We start from the raw sequence: 15,664 nt of genomic DNA, 5'->3' as shown, positions 1-15,664 counted from the left end.
GGGGAGGGGAACTACAGATTGGAGGGGGGAGCCATGCAACTGCTTGTGCTCCAGCTTTACCTCCCCTGCTGGGGTAGGCAGCAGTGCTGGGGGGGTGCTGGGGGGCACCCCTCCCTCCCCTTAAGCCCCCTCCTTCCCCTTAAGCCCCCTCCTTCCCCTTAAGCCCATTTACCCACGCTGGCTGCACGCCAAGCTTTTGGGGGGGGGGGGTGTGCATAAACGCCCCCGCCTTGCAAACAGGGAGCCCCCCCCCCCGCCGCCGTGCATCCCAAGCCGGGCGGGCTGAGCCACCGCAAGTTACTCCCCCTTTAACCATCACTTTCCCTCCCTCCCCTTTCTCCCCCCCCCCCCCCTCAAAAAGCCGGGCTGCGCCGGCGAGGCTCGCTCCGCCAGTCAAGGCAGCGCTGCCGGGGGAGGAGCTGGGGGGGCGGCGGCGATGGAGCCGGGCGAGCGGAGCCGGCGGGCGGCGGCGGCCTGAAGCCCCCCGCCGGCGGCAGCAGCGGAGCCCCCTACCCCCGGCGCCGAGCCCACCCTGAGGAATGAGCGCTTTCCAGGCAGACCTCCTCCTCCTCCTCCTCGCCTGCTTCCTCCTCTGCCACGGTACGACCCGGCGCCGCACTTAGTTTCCGAGCGGGGCGGACGGGAGGAGCGGGGGGGGGGGTCCCCGGGTCGCGGGGTGTGTGTGGGGGTGGGCTGCGTGTGCTGTTGGCTCCTTGCACCAGGAGGGAAAAAAAAAAAAACGTGGAGGGAAGAAAGGGGAGGATTGCAGAGTTTTTTGTGCATCTCCGCCGAGGCAGCTTGCCTTTTTTTTTTTTAGGGAAAATCTTTAGCATGCAAATGAGTTCTTTCTGCTCCAGCTCCGTTAATTAGATCGTGTTTGTGTGTAAACACGGCTTTGCTCAGCAACAGCCCCCCCCCCCCCCCCTCCCCCCGCCGCCCTCGTCGCCGCCCGGTCCTTTCCCCGGTGCTGGGTGGGGGGCGATGGATGGTGGATTTCGCTGGGGAGGGCAGCAGCCGCTGGGCTGGCCGCGGAGCCTGGCTCCAGCCCGGGGGGAGCCCGCAGAGCCGGCCGAGGGAGCGATACCCTCCTGGGGGTGGGGGGAGTTGCGCTGGATGCAGCCAGCCGAGGGGAGGTGGGGGGCTGCGGTGGTGGGGGTGTCACAGCCGGATCCCACCTCCCACAGTAGCCGGGGCAGGAGAGTGGGAATCCGCAGGAATTTGCCCTGCAACTTTACTACCTGCTTGCTTGCTTTCCTCCCTCCCTCCCCCCCCCCTCAAATAAAAAATAAAGATTTGGGGAGGTGGGGGGGCGTTTGGGGAAGCTGTATTTGACATGCTGCTGCATGCCTGGTCCCTGGACTATCTGTCACCTGTGGAGGACGCTGAGCTACAGCCAGACCCAAGCTTCGCCTGTCTGCTGCGCATCCCCTCGCAACGCCGTGTCAAATACCATCTGTGTCGCACCGCCGTGGTCCCGAAGCCAGCTTTTGTAAGGGTAGGGCTTGGAGTTGCTTTTAAAAAAACAAAAAAGGGGAAAAAAAAAAAAAAACCACACACAAACCCACGCAGCTAGTCCATCTGTTGATTAAATGAAGGATAAAACTTTTGGAGAGAGTAGTGCTTCTCAACGGGCAGCTGGTTTTTTGCTCAGCCAGACATTATTGCTGTACATCCCCCACCATACGCTGTGTTTCGCCCTATTCCCTGAGCAGGGACGCCGTGTTTAGAGGTGGCTGTGGCTTCTGGTTGTCCTTGCCTCTCTTTTCCTGGGCTTGGATGTGATGTTGGGCTCCCACGCTGCCCTCCCTTCCCCTTTTCTCTTTCCCTCTCTCTGCTTGTACTAATATTCCTTCAGGGAGAGAGCTGTGTTTGCATTCGCCTTTGCTTCTGCACAAAAGAAACCCACTGTGTCTTCCGTGTAGATTTCTGGCTGAACAAATCTGAACTCTCCCTGGTACAGCAGGGCAGCAGCAGGTCCAGGGATATCAGCTATCTGGAAGCTGATCCCGGCCTTCTTGCATCTCTCCCCGCTCCCACGAATCTCTCAACTCCCTGCAGGTGAAATGGCAATCTGCTAGCAGAGCTGAGTAAGTTTGTGTCTGGGATCCAGTGAGATTTTTTTTTTTCTCTCCCCCTCCCCCCTCCCCCACCTCTTTCAGCCATTATTTTTAATAAGGGCTAATGCACTTTTTAATAGCGCTTGTGTTCAAAAGCTGCCTGTGGCTCCTTAGCTCTGTGCGTAGCCTGAGCTCAGCTGATTTGTCTCCCCTGTATCGCCAGGAGTGTGCATCTGGTACCTTGCTTATTCATGCCGGGTTACGAGGCAGAGAGGTAGTATCTGACAGAGGGTTTTCAGCCGTTTTCCTCCGTAAGATGAACCAAATGCATTTCTATGGGGTTGCTGCTCACAGCGCACGAGCAAGGGGCTGTCAGCAATGTCGTGGCTTCCTCCTTTGGGGTGAAACCGTGCAAAAGATGCCTTAAGATTCATGCAAAGGATTCCTTAAACCACATGGTACTTTGCAGGAGGAAAGGCCTGGATGTAGGACTGAAGCTTATTTTCCAGGATATGTTGCGTCGGCCTCCCCTCAAGCAGCTGTTGTGGTGGTTCTGGTGTGTCTAGGTGCAGCGGCATTCACTTTCTGTGGGTGTGCACGGCGTTCTTAACGGCTGGTGGGCTGTGGGGATGGGATGTTAGGTGTGCACACACTGGGCAGCCATGCCTCACTCTGGAGGGAGCTGGTGGGCCAAAACTTGAAGGAACAACTGAAATCATTTGACCCTGCCCATCAGGAGTTTCAGTAGCTCCTTTTTGTGGGCACGGAGCAGACAGGGCTGCACTGCCTTTCTTGCAGCGCTGAAGTGGCTTGATGAGATTTGCCATAGTAAGGCAGGCAGGACTTAAATTCCCCTGAGCCGAGGGTAGCAGGGATGGGATCATCGCCTCTGCTGAAAACTTCCTTGGGATCTGTGGTCTGGGTGCTAGTTTGAAAAAAATAAAAAGCTCCATACAAAGCTTCACTGAAAAGGTATTTTCCATCACTGGATCTGTGCACCTATGCCCTTGGGTTTGTACTTCATGGGCTCTGTGCCTCCTTGTGGTATGCTGGCATCCTGCTGTTTCTGCAAACTGTGCAGGCTGAAACTTGGGCTCCCAGCTGAGCTTGCAGGAGGAAGTTGGTTGTTGCTCCCTGTCTGAGGCCACGCTGCACCTGGGTGCACTGGCATGGCTCAGCCTCGGAGCAGGATCTCTTCTGCAGCTTCTCTTGAGGTGATCTGGGAAGAACAAATTGCCTTCCCTTGAGCATCCTCTGTCTTTCACCCTTGCAAATGGTCTGAAACTGCTTGTGTTTTCTTTTTCTGCAAGTCGATAGGTCAATGTTTCCTCTTCAGGGCTGTTTTCCCCCGGTGTTACTCTTCCACCCGCCCCCAAAAGCTCTCGGGACCACAGCTTTGGTGGAAGGTGAGATCAAGCCGCAGCACAATTTGCCTCCTGTGGAGACTAGATGTGTGGTGCCACTTGGTGGGGAAAAAATTGATGCTGCCATGAAACTAGCTGCCTTTGCTTCTGCCTGGTGAACAGCTTACCCCTCCCTCCTCAGCTCCAGTGTCAGCTGAACTGGGTGAGGCTGGAAGCAGCTGGGGAAGGTGCCTCAGCTGTGGGAGATGGGGCTGTGGGAGGGAGCACTGCTGAAGGTGTACCTACAACTGCTGCTGCCTCTTGCTGATCCGTACTGTTAACGACTAGATGCATTTGGCAGGATCCAAAATTTACCTTGGGGTGGGAAGATTTCTGCCTGTCTGGGGCTCTCTTTCCAGAGGCATGTTTGCTTTCCCCCGGGGCAGTGAATACCAAGTTCTCTGGGTGTTGCAGGGTATGTTTTTCTCCTTCACAGTTCACTTGGTTCCTCCCTGGAAGCGAATGCTTTGCCATCTTCTGTCAGAGGGGCCCATTATTAGCAGCAGTGGCTCAACTTCCCAGTGGCTGGTCAGCAGCCCCCAGGTGAAGAAGGGTGAAATTATGTTGAGGAGAGAAACCAGGCCAGTTCCACCCACCAACAATGGTTAGGACCAGGTGATGAGGATTTTAGCATCTCAGGGGAGGTTACTGGGTGACAGGGGGCAAACCCACAAGCTTCCAGAGCGTTGGGATGTGTGTGTACAAGGGTTGGTGACTGTGCTTTTCTCCACAGCCTGCTGTGTGGGGGGCACTTCTGGGTTGCTGTGTCTGGCAGCCATGAGCCTGCTAATGAGAAGCCTGGAAATCTGTGATGGTGATCCCTCTTTAAAGTTAATTCCTCCTGCCATGTAGCGAGCCAGGGTAGCTTTGCAAGAGAAACGTGTTGGGCTGTTTCCTAAACCCAGCAGGTGACTCTCAGCACTGGGGAGCTGTTTGGGAAGTACGAGGAATGCGTATGGCTTGTAAAGCGAGCAAGCACTACTGGGCTTTAAAAATTCCGCCAAGGAGGAGTGCTAGCAGTGCAAGAAGTTGCAGAAGTTGAGAAGGCAGCAATGGTTTGGAAAGAGGCTTTGTGAAAGTGGGAGGTGCTGCTCAAAGGTGTGGGTTTGGCAGGGGCACAGGAGTCCAACTGGGCTGCACGGGAGGGAGGGTGAAGTAAGCCTCAGGCTGGAGCTGGTGTCATCTAGTCTGTGCTGTCCCGGAGGAGCAGTGGAGGATTGCCGCCTCCAACGTCTGTTTTAACACAATTTAGATTTCTGCATGCTTTCCCATCTTCAGTCTGTACCTCCCGCAGTGAGATTCGCGTGAGGACCGCAGATGACTTTGCTCAAATAGGCTTTCTTGCAAGGTTTCAGTTATTTGAAAAGAACGAGAGGGAGGAGCTGCAGTTTTGTTCAGGTGCCCTTTGCCAGAGGGAGGAAAGCGAGGAGAAACACCTGCCCTGATGCTAACGCTGCATCCTTACTGGCCTCCCCCCTTCCAAGGTTAGGCAGAGGTCCCTAGGCAGTTTATGCACAGCACATCTCAGGCAGATGTCGATTACTTCTGTGCTTTCCCGTTGTTTTAGGGGACACCAACTGGAGTAGAAACGTGCACAGAAATCCCTGACAGGTTACCAGCGCTGTGTGTCACCAGCTCCCAGTCTCTCTGTAGTTGCACTGCATATGTTAGAATAAAAAGGCTCAATGCTCTTCTTTCTTTTGTAGCTGTAAATAAAGGGGAGAGGCCGATGTGCCCCTTAGGTTGTGAATTGGCTGAGGATCAAGGTCTTTGAATAAACTGTTTTTCTACAAGCAGTCTGTGATGGAGAGTGTGGCTTGCTTGAAACCTCTGATTTAATGATCGTTTTTGCAAGTTGGTACGGTGCTCCTAGCTTTCAGCTCCTCAGCATGCTGGAGGTGCAGTGCTAGGTGGAGGGGACTTTATGAAAAATGCTGCTGGAGTATGGGCTTTACATCACTTCCAGGATCCTTCCAGTAGGATTAAACAGCTTTTTTTTTTTTATTTATTCATTTTAAAGACCAGCAAATCTATAACAACAATTGATGAAGGCCCTAATTTAGCTTCTGTTCGGTAGCAATGCAGGTCCTTCCTTTGACATCGTTGGGAGCTACCTCTGAGAGACAGAGCTGTAGTGACCGTGTACAAGCTTATTTTATAAATCAATAGGTAGTGAAACAAATTGGTTGTAAATCAGTCTCTTATTTGCTGAGATTTAAGGCTGTTGGTGGAGCTGTGAGTTTTTAAGGCGGTCTGCCCTGCCTTCGGGGCTGGCACTTGTCCCAGCTCTTGCAGGGGGTGTGTGAATCCATCGCCTGCAGTATTAATTTCAAACATGCCAGGAAACGTGCGGGATTTCTTTTCTTTTGGCTGGGAAGAAACGAAGTTCAAAACCCGTGCTACTCTTTCTAGGCATGGGTTGAATAGCGGAATCCTGATGCTACTCAGAACTCCATAGGTTTCTATTCCTCTACTTCACTGTGCCTCAGGGCATGTCTATACTCCAAACTACTTGAAGGGGGAAGAGGAAAATACCATTTCTGAATTGTACATTGTGGTAGGACAGAGCAAATGCTGGGCTCTGGTCTTGGAAACTGTGGCCTAACAGATGTCCTGGTTCAATATGCCTTTTGAGTATAGTCGAGCGCGTTTATTCATTGCCTCGCTGGCAAGACCCCTGCTGGAGTGTTTGCCTCTCCCTGGTGGCAGCAGCAGCCTCCGAAGTGGAGCAGAAGGAGCTGTGGGGCACTTGGCGGTTACGTGGCTCTTCCTTTTACTGAGTTGCATTAAACAGCTTAAAATGTAAATGTGCTTTGAGTGTACCTCTTTCTTAAGAGATGGGCTCTGGGCGTCCTGCCTCTTTTAGTGTCACATGCTATACAAGTAGGAGGTGGAATGCTTGCATTGTTAAATTCGGATGCTAACTTCAGTGTAAGATCTTGTCTTAATGTGTTCATTCAACGCCCCCACTTGCAACAAAAACTACAGCAAGCTTTTGGTCTGTTGCATTTGGGGCTCTCAGGGTGGAGCAGGATGTAATTGTTTTTTGAGGGCTTTGCCATAACTGCTGCTCGTTAACCATTGATGCAAGCATGTCAGACCTTCAACTAGGATAATAGATGCTTTCTTTTGTTTCCAATTACTTTCTGTGTTGTGGAATTGCTGTGTCGGTTTAATATGTATGTGGTCGGATGGTGGCTAATTCACCTCTTAAGTGCTAGTGAATTTATGTTCCTGGGTCTGTTGTTGTCATTTTCAATATGGCATGTGGCAAACCCATGCCCTGTGTGCTGCAGCACCTAAAGGCTGGAAATTTCAGGAGCCTTTTGGGTGAGCAACCCTGTCCGTGGGAGGGGAAATTCAGAAAATATTCAATGGGTTTTTTTTTCAGAAGCTTGCTGCCCAGCAGGATGCATGCTGCAGGCTAGAGCCTTGCTAATTACAGATGAAATATACACCAATAATGGAAGAGATGAACTTTCTCAGACTTCCTCCTGGATGAAGGATCAAAGCTTTGTGCTGTGGGTCCAATATGACTTTATTTTCCCCCAAGCGGGGGATGAGTGGGAGAAGCCGTTGGGTTTGGAGTCCCATCTTGCATTTTGGGCAGGTATGCGCTCATTAACTTTAATATTGCCCAACTCATTAAAAGATCAGAAATGAAGGGCCTGAATCCTCCTCAGATTTCCCCCTGCCCTGCCTCCACTAGGGTAAATGAGTATTCAAGCTGTATGCTGCCAGTCAGTAAATGTCAATATTGGATAAGTGTTTCCTTTATATCACTGCAATTTAGCATAAGCTGCTTGGAAACAAATGTCTTCCATAAGCATGAGGTGTTTCAGTAAGTACACAGTCAACATTACTATGAGGATTAAATAAATGTCAGCCCCGCTTGTATGCTCAGCATCAAGTTAAGACAGACGAACTTGCACAACGGCCAGCGTGACAGTAACAGGAGGATTTTGTGGGTCTCCATGGAGAATGCGGGATGGAAGGAGCTGCTTTGGATGGAGGTACCTGTATCCTAAGGGGATGTGGAGACAGGGGTGCAGAAACACCTTACAGCAGGGGGTAGCTGGTGGTATGGGGGACACAAAGGGGTATATGGACCTTCCTTCCAGACTAGCAGGTCTGCTCTTTCTTTGGTGTTGGCTGGCAGCCTAGAAATGAAAACTTGATTCAGCTGATGCTGGCTTGAGCAGGTGGAGTTGCTGGCTCAGGATGAGCACCCTTCTGCAGATCTGCCCAGGCCACCAGTGCTCAGGTGGATTTGCTTTTTCCAGTGCAAACTGTGAGTTGCTTGGCTGAAATTGGTGAGGCCAAGGGGTGAGGCTCGGCCGCTGCCTGCTTTGCAGTGAGGAACATGTTGTGCTTTGAGAACTGTCTGTAAGCCCTGGGCTGCAGGCAAGCCATGGAGATGCAGGCTGTCAGGGAGGAGTGATGTTGGCCCATGCTGGCAAGGCTTTTGCACATGAAGGTGGATGGAGGGAGATGGTCACCTTCAGCTGCGTGAATGAGAGTTTCTCTCTGCCAGACAGGCATCTGGCTCCTGTAAAGGGATCTAAATCCAGCCAGCGCTTTGAGGTGTTGCTCAGTTGTCAGCAGAGGCTTGAATCCCTTTCCTCGAGCTGTGCCTGCAGGAAGCCCCTGCTTTTTACCACCCCTCACTTTGCGTCTTCACCCGTCACCCAGAGATGTCACTGGATGCTGTCTTGGTCAGTCCGTGGCAAGCCCTGCCAGCAAGGAGAGAAAAATCTGGGAGCAGGGTAGGGGGCTGAGCTGGACGTGTTTCCATTCCCAATGATACAAAACTGCTGCTTTCTCCCCAGCTGGCAAGTAGCTGACTGTAGCCACTTGTTCCCAGCTGCACAAAAATAACTGTAGACAAAATCGTTAGCAGTCAGATGAGCCTTATCAGCTCCTCTAATGCCTGTCTCTGCCTCTGGTCTGTGTGGACTTGTTACCCTGCAGAGCGTGTATTTTAATGACCGGCCGTTGCTGTTCCAGGTGACTTGAGCAGAGCATCCCAGGCGTGTCCTAGCAGCCCGGGCGAGCAGTCGGAGGTTTTCATAGCTCGTTCGTTGAGCAGAGTGTGACTGCGGCTCTCGCCTCGTTAGGCTGTGCATTTACAGTGCTGGAGGAACAGCTTGCAGACATGTGGGGTGTCTTAATAATTCAGACTAAAGGAAGAGAGCACTGGGGGTGCACGGGGGAAGGAATACCCGAGTATTTTGAATCTCAAACCAGGTCACCTGGCAGAGCTGATGCAGGTTTTATTCTCACTTTTTCGGTTCAGCCTGGCGGTGGCAGCAGCAGCGCTTGCATGGAGCGGAGCGCTGAGCTCTGACCTGCCAGTGCCGGGCTCCTTTGGAGAGGCGCAAGGTGACCTGCTGGGCTTCACCCCTGTGGGGAGGCTGAGTGCACCCAGCCAGAGGTTTGGGGTTCAGCCGCCAAGGCCGTTCCTCCTCCTGCGCTGCAGAGAGGTTGCTTGAGGGTTGGGGAGGTGAGTTGGGGGCCTTCTGCCGTTCTCACCCATTCGAGGAGCAGCGGTCACCCCACTGGGTGGTTGGACACGTCTCCAGGCAATGGTGCAGGTCTCGAGGTGGCCCTGCCAGGGAGCACGTAGCAGTGATGCAAATGCTGCGGGCTTGCTCAAAAAGCAGAAGGGTGTAGGAGAGGAATGCGGGAGGCTGTGTCTGACCCCCACTGCTTCTTACCCCCCGGCTGCTGATTAATGTATGTAAGTTTGGCAGCGCCATGCATGGAGGTGATGAACCTCTTGCGCATCCTTGCGGGGCAAAGGAGTATCCTGCAGAAGGGAATAGTATCGTTACTGGTCAGTGGTGCCTTGCTGGTTTGTTTCTTACTCTCTCCCATGAGCTAATCCCCAGAATGTGATTTAACACTCCTCGCTTTTCCTTCTGGCTGTGTCTTTAATAAGCTGGGAGTGACGGGGCCACCCCCCCCACCCGCAAGTGCTGAAGAAACAGAACCAGCAGATGCTAAAATTAGGCACAGCTGTTTGCAGCATTTTGTCCTCCTGATCAGTCTGACACTGTCTACGCTTATTCTTCATCTTGTCCAGATCTGAAAAGGTTTAAGATATCAGACCTTTGACTGGTAGTAAATTAACTCCTTCTGTCTAAGCTGAAGCTTGACTTGCTGGTAGATGGTAGATTTCTTGCAACTTCCTTTATTTGCACTTGTAATAATGGAGATTGCCATGTAACCTCGAGAGGCATCTTCTTTCTGTACTTGGGAGACAATACTGCTGCCTTTCCCTTGCTCGTGAGCTTCCCTGTGAGACAGAGAAACATCTTCAGCCCTACAGTCCTTCAACCTCAGCGTGCCTAAAGCGGGTTCTGAAGTGCAGCTTAGATAACCTCTGCAGTCCAGCTCAGTCTCTGCATGCCTAAAGTTATCCTGAGCCAGCAGCGCATCCTGGATGTTGTGATCTGCTCTTGCTTGGGTGAGGTGGAAGGTTTGCTGAGCATCTTTGCTTGGTTAGCATGCAGTCTTTGGTTTGGTGGTTGGGTTGGGCATCGATTCCTGCTGGCTGGGGGGTGTTTGCTCCTGATGGTGAATATGGGAAGCTTTTTAAGAGACAGTGGCTGTCTCTGCTTCCTGCCACCCCTTGGAAAATGTTCGTTCCCCTTGGGTTGCAGCGTAGGGGCTCAGTGTCAATGATGCGGAGATGTACGCTTCAGAAAGGGCAGAGGAGGGAACTTGATGGGTGAGCAGAAGTGCCTTTTGCTGTCAAGCCCCAAACAGTGTAAACATTGCCTCCTGACAGATCTGCAGTGATCGCGGCAGCAGTGCCGTTGGGCTGGATGTGAGTCGGGGTCCTGCGTGGGGTTGTAAGTCTGAGGGATTTTTTTTTTTTTAATTTGCCTCTTCTGTGAGTGTCTATCTCCTGCGGCAGGAACAGTTTCTGAAGATTCCTTTTTGCTCTGGTCATGCTTAAAATGATAATATTGGTTTAAGATAGACACTTGCGATAAACTAAGAAACATGGCGCCTTTTGAAATCTTCAAAGCTCTCTTCAATCAGATGTGCTGGCTAAAAAGGCAACTGCCAGGGCATTCAGATTGCCACGCTTTGGATGCTAGCCTCCTCCTAAGGTTGCATTTTCTTTCAAAGAGCTGACACCTCTCACCTTCCTCCCTTTCTTCTCTGGGAGGTGCTGACTGCATCAAGGTGGTATCCCCTACACTTGTTCAGCATCTCTGTGCAACTTGTTGTGTACTAGCTGTGATCTCCCGAATTTGCCTTTTCTTGCCCTTTCTGTGATGGAAGCAAACCAGAAGGGAGAAGAGCTGACTAGGCAAAGCAGTTTTTTCCTGGGAGCAAGTAGGGTTGGGGGAAGGAGAGAAGGGGGGAAGAATGAAACCTCTCAAAGAGAAAAGGACCATATGCAATTGCCAAATGGCTGGTGTCCCTTGATGGTGTCTTTACAGTGGTGGTTGGGGCAAACTTTTCATCCAGCATACTGATTTATTTTTTTTTTTCTGCAGCAGGTAGGTTTTTCTCTGTGGTTTGGCTTTCTCCCAAGCATACACAGAAATCTGTGTAGTGCTCTTAACCTGTGCAAGTTGCTGCTGACTTGAGCAGATCAGAGTTGTTGTCCCAGTGGAATCATCTTGTTCAAAATCAGGAAGAAATGTTGAACCTCTGAAACTTGTTGTGGAGCAGGAAACCTCCAAGAATTATGGATTGGAAACTTTGAAGTGGACTTGTCAATGTACTGTGTTTTGATATTTGCAATTTTAACATCGAGTTCAGGAAGGGTTTTCTTTTTTTCTGCACAAAGGATGGCGAGTACCACTGTTCCCTGGTGGATGAAGGGATGCTGGGAAGCTGTTGTAGAAACTGTTTGAGTATTGATTGCTGGTCATCCTTCTCTGAGGTTTAGAAATGGGATGCAGATCTCTTCTTGCCTTTGGCCTGGTCAGTGAACTCACCATGATGGCTCTTGCAGTGTGCCAATTTGTCACAGTATATTTAAATCTAAAATACTGTTGACCTGGCCTGTGAATCTAAAGCATCTTGTGTTAGGTTCAATACAATTACATTTTCTTTTCTAACACAGTTTACTTCTCTTGGTCTGGTTGCATGCTTTTATTACCTGCTCTCCTGTACACCATGAGGGCATTGTGTGCCAGCATGTGCCTTACTTGCTGTTCCCTGAAAGCACCCTTAAAATCAGCTCGTAATTACTGGAAAAATATGGAAAGATTATAAAGGTGCCAGTGATATTCATCTGGCCCTGGTGCATTGAGCAGGTAAAGAAAGGACCTAAGAGGCAATTGAAGAGATTGATGGGCGGTAATGGTATGGTAGTAATTTTTGTCCTGTGTTTTTAATAAAGTGATTGACGACAAACGCAGCTGGAGCCCCCGTGCGGAGACCAAGAGATGCAGTTAAATTACAGAGGCTTCTTAACTTAATGAGGCCATGTAATAAAAATGAGGCATAATGAGCAAAGTATAATAGTACTATTATGCTTACGAGTGCTCTAGCAGAGGGCTGCACAGGCAGCGCGTGGATGTGCTTGGGGGATAATCTCATGGTTGCTGTGGGAGGAGGGGCTTTCCTGAATGGGATGAAGATGAGGAGGCTTGGAAACATTTGGGAGACTTGGAGGAAAATAGTGGCTAGCCAAGTGATAAGCTTACCTGTCATCTGATGCGAATGAATGAGTAGGTGGAGCACCAGACATGGTTGATCCCCAGTGCTTTTGGTTTTGTTTGTAAGGTTTTGGGCAAGTCTTTGTGCTGGGTTTGATTCGCTTTATATACCCCTGGGGAAGTCCATGCAAGCCTCCTTGCTACAGAGGTGAAATTGCGAGGGGGTCGGGTTTTCTGACACAAATGTAAAGCAGTGGAATTTGTTAGCAGCCTGGAGGTAGGATGTGCAGGGTATGGATGGGCAGGCTCTGAGGGGTTGGTCAGGGCTGCAGCAGGTTTGAGTGCCAGCACCTTGATGTGCAGACTCTGTACTGAGGCTTGTGTTAGCTGGATTGGAGCCTTTTTGGGGGTGGAGGTGGGAAGTGGATTAGCGTCTGCAGAACAGTTACGTCTCTGCTGCCGTTAAGTGTAGTTAAACTTGAGCGACTTCTAATCTAATAATGAAAGGAAGAGAAATAAGTGTTCTCAGTGATGCATGCCCCTCACGGTAAGTACTAATTGAAAACAGGTATTTACTTTAAAATGAAAATGTAATACGATAAATGGTGGGTTGAGTATTTTGTGCACGTAGGAGGGAGAAGCGAATGCGTGCAGCCTCCCATCTGCTCTGCCCGAGCTTTGTGTCTGACTAGGGAGCAGGGTCTCCCACGCCGTGGGGCTGGCGGACCAGGCAGCCTGGAGAAAGGAGCTGGGGCTCCTGTTAGAGCAGAGCTCAAAGCCTTACTTTGCTGAAATCAGGTGAACTGGGATTCTTTTCATCTGACCTTGGTCTGCAGAGGACCTTCCAAGCTGGGCTTCTGTTTTTCCTCCCAGACCTTGCAGACCTCTCCCAGCCAAAGCTCCATGGGAAGGAGGGGTTAATAAGCATTTTGGGACTTGTGAAGCATCACCTCCCTTGTCACTAAGATGGTGGGGCTGAACAGGGGTGGTGACCACCTTCCTGATGGTCTTTGCTGCTTTAGACCCACCTTGCTGCCCTGAGCTGGCTATCCTGGTCCATAGCCCTGGGCTGGTAGGTGCAGTGACTGGTGCTGGAGAGATGCTGGCAGTGCTGCCTTTTGGGGGCTTCTGGAGGAGCACTGGGGACATCTCTGGTACCTTCAGGCCAATCTGAATTGGGTGCTGATCCCTTGGGGGGAGACCCTTGGCCATGAGTGCTGAGGCTGTAGCACCCCTTGCCTCTTGACCCTAGCCTGTCCATCCTCCTCCTGTCCCCTGCAACCTGTCTCGAGTCATTGCTCCAGCAGCCGAAGCCAGAGTCATGGTGCTTTTTAAACTATTTTGTAGGTAAAGCTCTGTGCTGCGTGACTGCGGACCATTAAAGGATGCTCCCTGACAGAAGCCCCCACCAGCGCTGTAGACTTTGGGGGGAAATAGCCTGGCCCTAATCCTTTTGTGCAAAGTTCCTGCTTGTTTCTTCATATGGGTGCATTTGTATAATTTGCATTTTGCACTCTGATCATATGCATAGAATTCAAATTGAAATAGGGGCTCGAATAGATTTGCATGCTAATGAGACAGTGGCTTTATTTATTTGGAGCCCTCTCAAGCAGGCAGCAGTCTGCTAGAAAGCAGCCTGTGCAGCTCTGCTGGTGACAGAGCTCTCTGGCAGCGCAAGGACCATCGCTTTTCCCCAAGACCCACTTGCCCCCTGCGCATAAGCGGTTGAAGCTGGTGGTCTCTGCCTCAGCAGCTCTTGGCTCAGTCTTTCTGAACCCTTATGGAGGCAACTATCTGTGGATATCAAAGGATGGCTTCAGTCCATCTTAACCAACCAGAGAAGCCTCTTTAAGGTTATACTGGTGCGAAGTGGGTCTGGGTATGGACTTGCCGTGTGGTGAAGTGGAGAGACTGCTGTTAGAGCTGGTTACAGCCAGCATCAGCCCTGTGGTGCCGAATGCAGTGGTCCGTGGGCAAAATAATCCAAGCGTGCCCTCGTTCTCTCCTTGACTTTGCAGTAGTGCTCAGGGTGAGTGTGGATACCTGCTGGCTGCAGCTACCTGTGTTCCTCATCAGACCGTGACCCTTCCCTTCATCATGGGGCTGTTATTTCTGCTGTCCTTCAGCAGCTGACCTTGGGATGTTGCATATGGGCTTTGGCTGTGATGCCTATCAATCCTGCTCTGCCACAGCATGTGGTGCTGCTGAGGCCAGCTTCCTTTGGTGCTGCCGTGGTCCACCCATGCTGCTTTCCCCTGACAAGAACCTTTCGGCCTCTTTCAAAGTCAGCAATAGAGAAGAAAGTTTGGAAATGTTCAGAAAGTGTCAGGTGGAGAAGGAGAAGCCAAGGGCTGGGAGAAAACCAGTTCCCAAACCTCCATGCCATGACTGGGGAGGAAAAAGACACCAAAGCCCAGGTGCTTCATTGAATTACAGCACCGCGTCCCTTCACATTCTTGCTCCCTGCCCCATATCTGCAGCAGATACACCCGGCATATAGCTTAAGGCTCAGCCTTCCCATGCCAGCTCTCCCTTCCCAGATGACTTCTGCTGCAGCTGAGTTCATTGCTGGCATGCTGAAAAACGGCCAAGCGAGGGCTTCTGAAATGGCAGCAGGAATTGGGTCACATCGCACTGCCCCAGGAGAACGAGTTTCTCTCAGAGCAGTCTGGCTTCCAGTTATTATTTTACAGGGGATGTTAGAGGTTGATAAGGGAGCTGTTCTGACTGCCGGTGGGGCTTATTTGAGGCTTATTGTATGCTCCAGTTTATATTTTAATATAGTCAAAGGTGACTTACAACTTTAATATTAATTTTAAAACTGATTGCTCGAGTTTTTTTTTTTATCTATGTGAAACCAGATTAATCTCAGCCTTCCTTGATCCAGCTGGTAGCTTTTCTCATCCTGGCTGGAGACACATGTGGTCTGTGTTGCATCAACAAAAGGCAAGAAGGAAGATGTTTGTGTGGTGATAAATAATTGTCGTGGGGTCTGCTTTTCTTCCAGAGAAATCTCTGCTCTATGAGCTTCACAATGGCATCAGTGGGAGCTCTTGCTTTTGTACAAGGTTCTCTGCCTCGGCTTGCGGAGTGGGGCTTTGCTGAACAATGTCCGGCTTTGTGCTTCCCATAGAAACCTCATTTTTTGTTGTGGTTCTCCACAATACATCTCCTTCCATGCGGCTTTGTGCCGCTGGCATTACAATTTCTCACATGGCTCTCAGTGCTGCTTACAAGATCTTTTGTGCCCGAGGTGACAATGTTTCGTGGGGGTGAGAAGGTGGCCTTGTGGCAGGGGTGGTGGCGTGGGCCGTGGGGAGCTGGAGTGGAATCGTTGTCCTGCTTCTGGCTCTTTGAGCATCCTTGGGCGGTCGTGCTAGGCTGGAGGACCCAACAGCTGCCAGAGCTTGGCGATGCTTCTGTCTCTGGGTGCCCAAGTCACAGTGTTTCAGGCCATCTTTAATGCCAGGAGTTTGCCTGATACTTTGAGTAAATGCCATGCCTTTTAACATCACCAAAGTTGGGTACCCAACACAGAGTCGCTCTTGGAAAAATCCAGCATTAATACTAGGCTGCT

General features: G+C 51.0%; 1 protein-coding gene across 2 annotated transcripts in view; it reads left to right on the top strand.

The window, feature by feature from the left end:
* Positions 1-400: 400 nt before the first annotated feature.
* The window catches only part of KIRREL3 (kirre like nephrin family adhesion molecule 3), a 341,828-nt gene continuing 326,564 nt past the window's right edge, over positions 401-15,664 (top strand). For both annotated transcript variants that reach the window (XM_040616226.1, XM_040616225.1), the window contains exon 1: positions 401-600. In XM_040616226.1, coding sequence (XP_040472160.1) covers positions 540-600 — 61 coding nt within the window. In that variant the 5' untranslated portion in view covers positions 401-539. The remainder of the gene's footprint in view (positions 601-15,664) is intronic.

Source organism: Falco naumanni, chromosome 16 (genome assembly GCF_017639655.2).
Source record: "Falco naumanni isolate bFalNau1 chromosome 16, bFalNau1.pat, whole genome shotgun sequence".
NCBI lineage: Eukaryota > Metazoa > Chordata > Aves > Falconiformes > Falconidae > Falco > Falco naumanni.
This window is presented reverse-complemented; position numbering and strand designations above follow the sequence as displayed.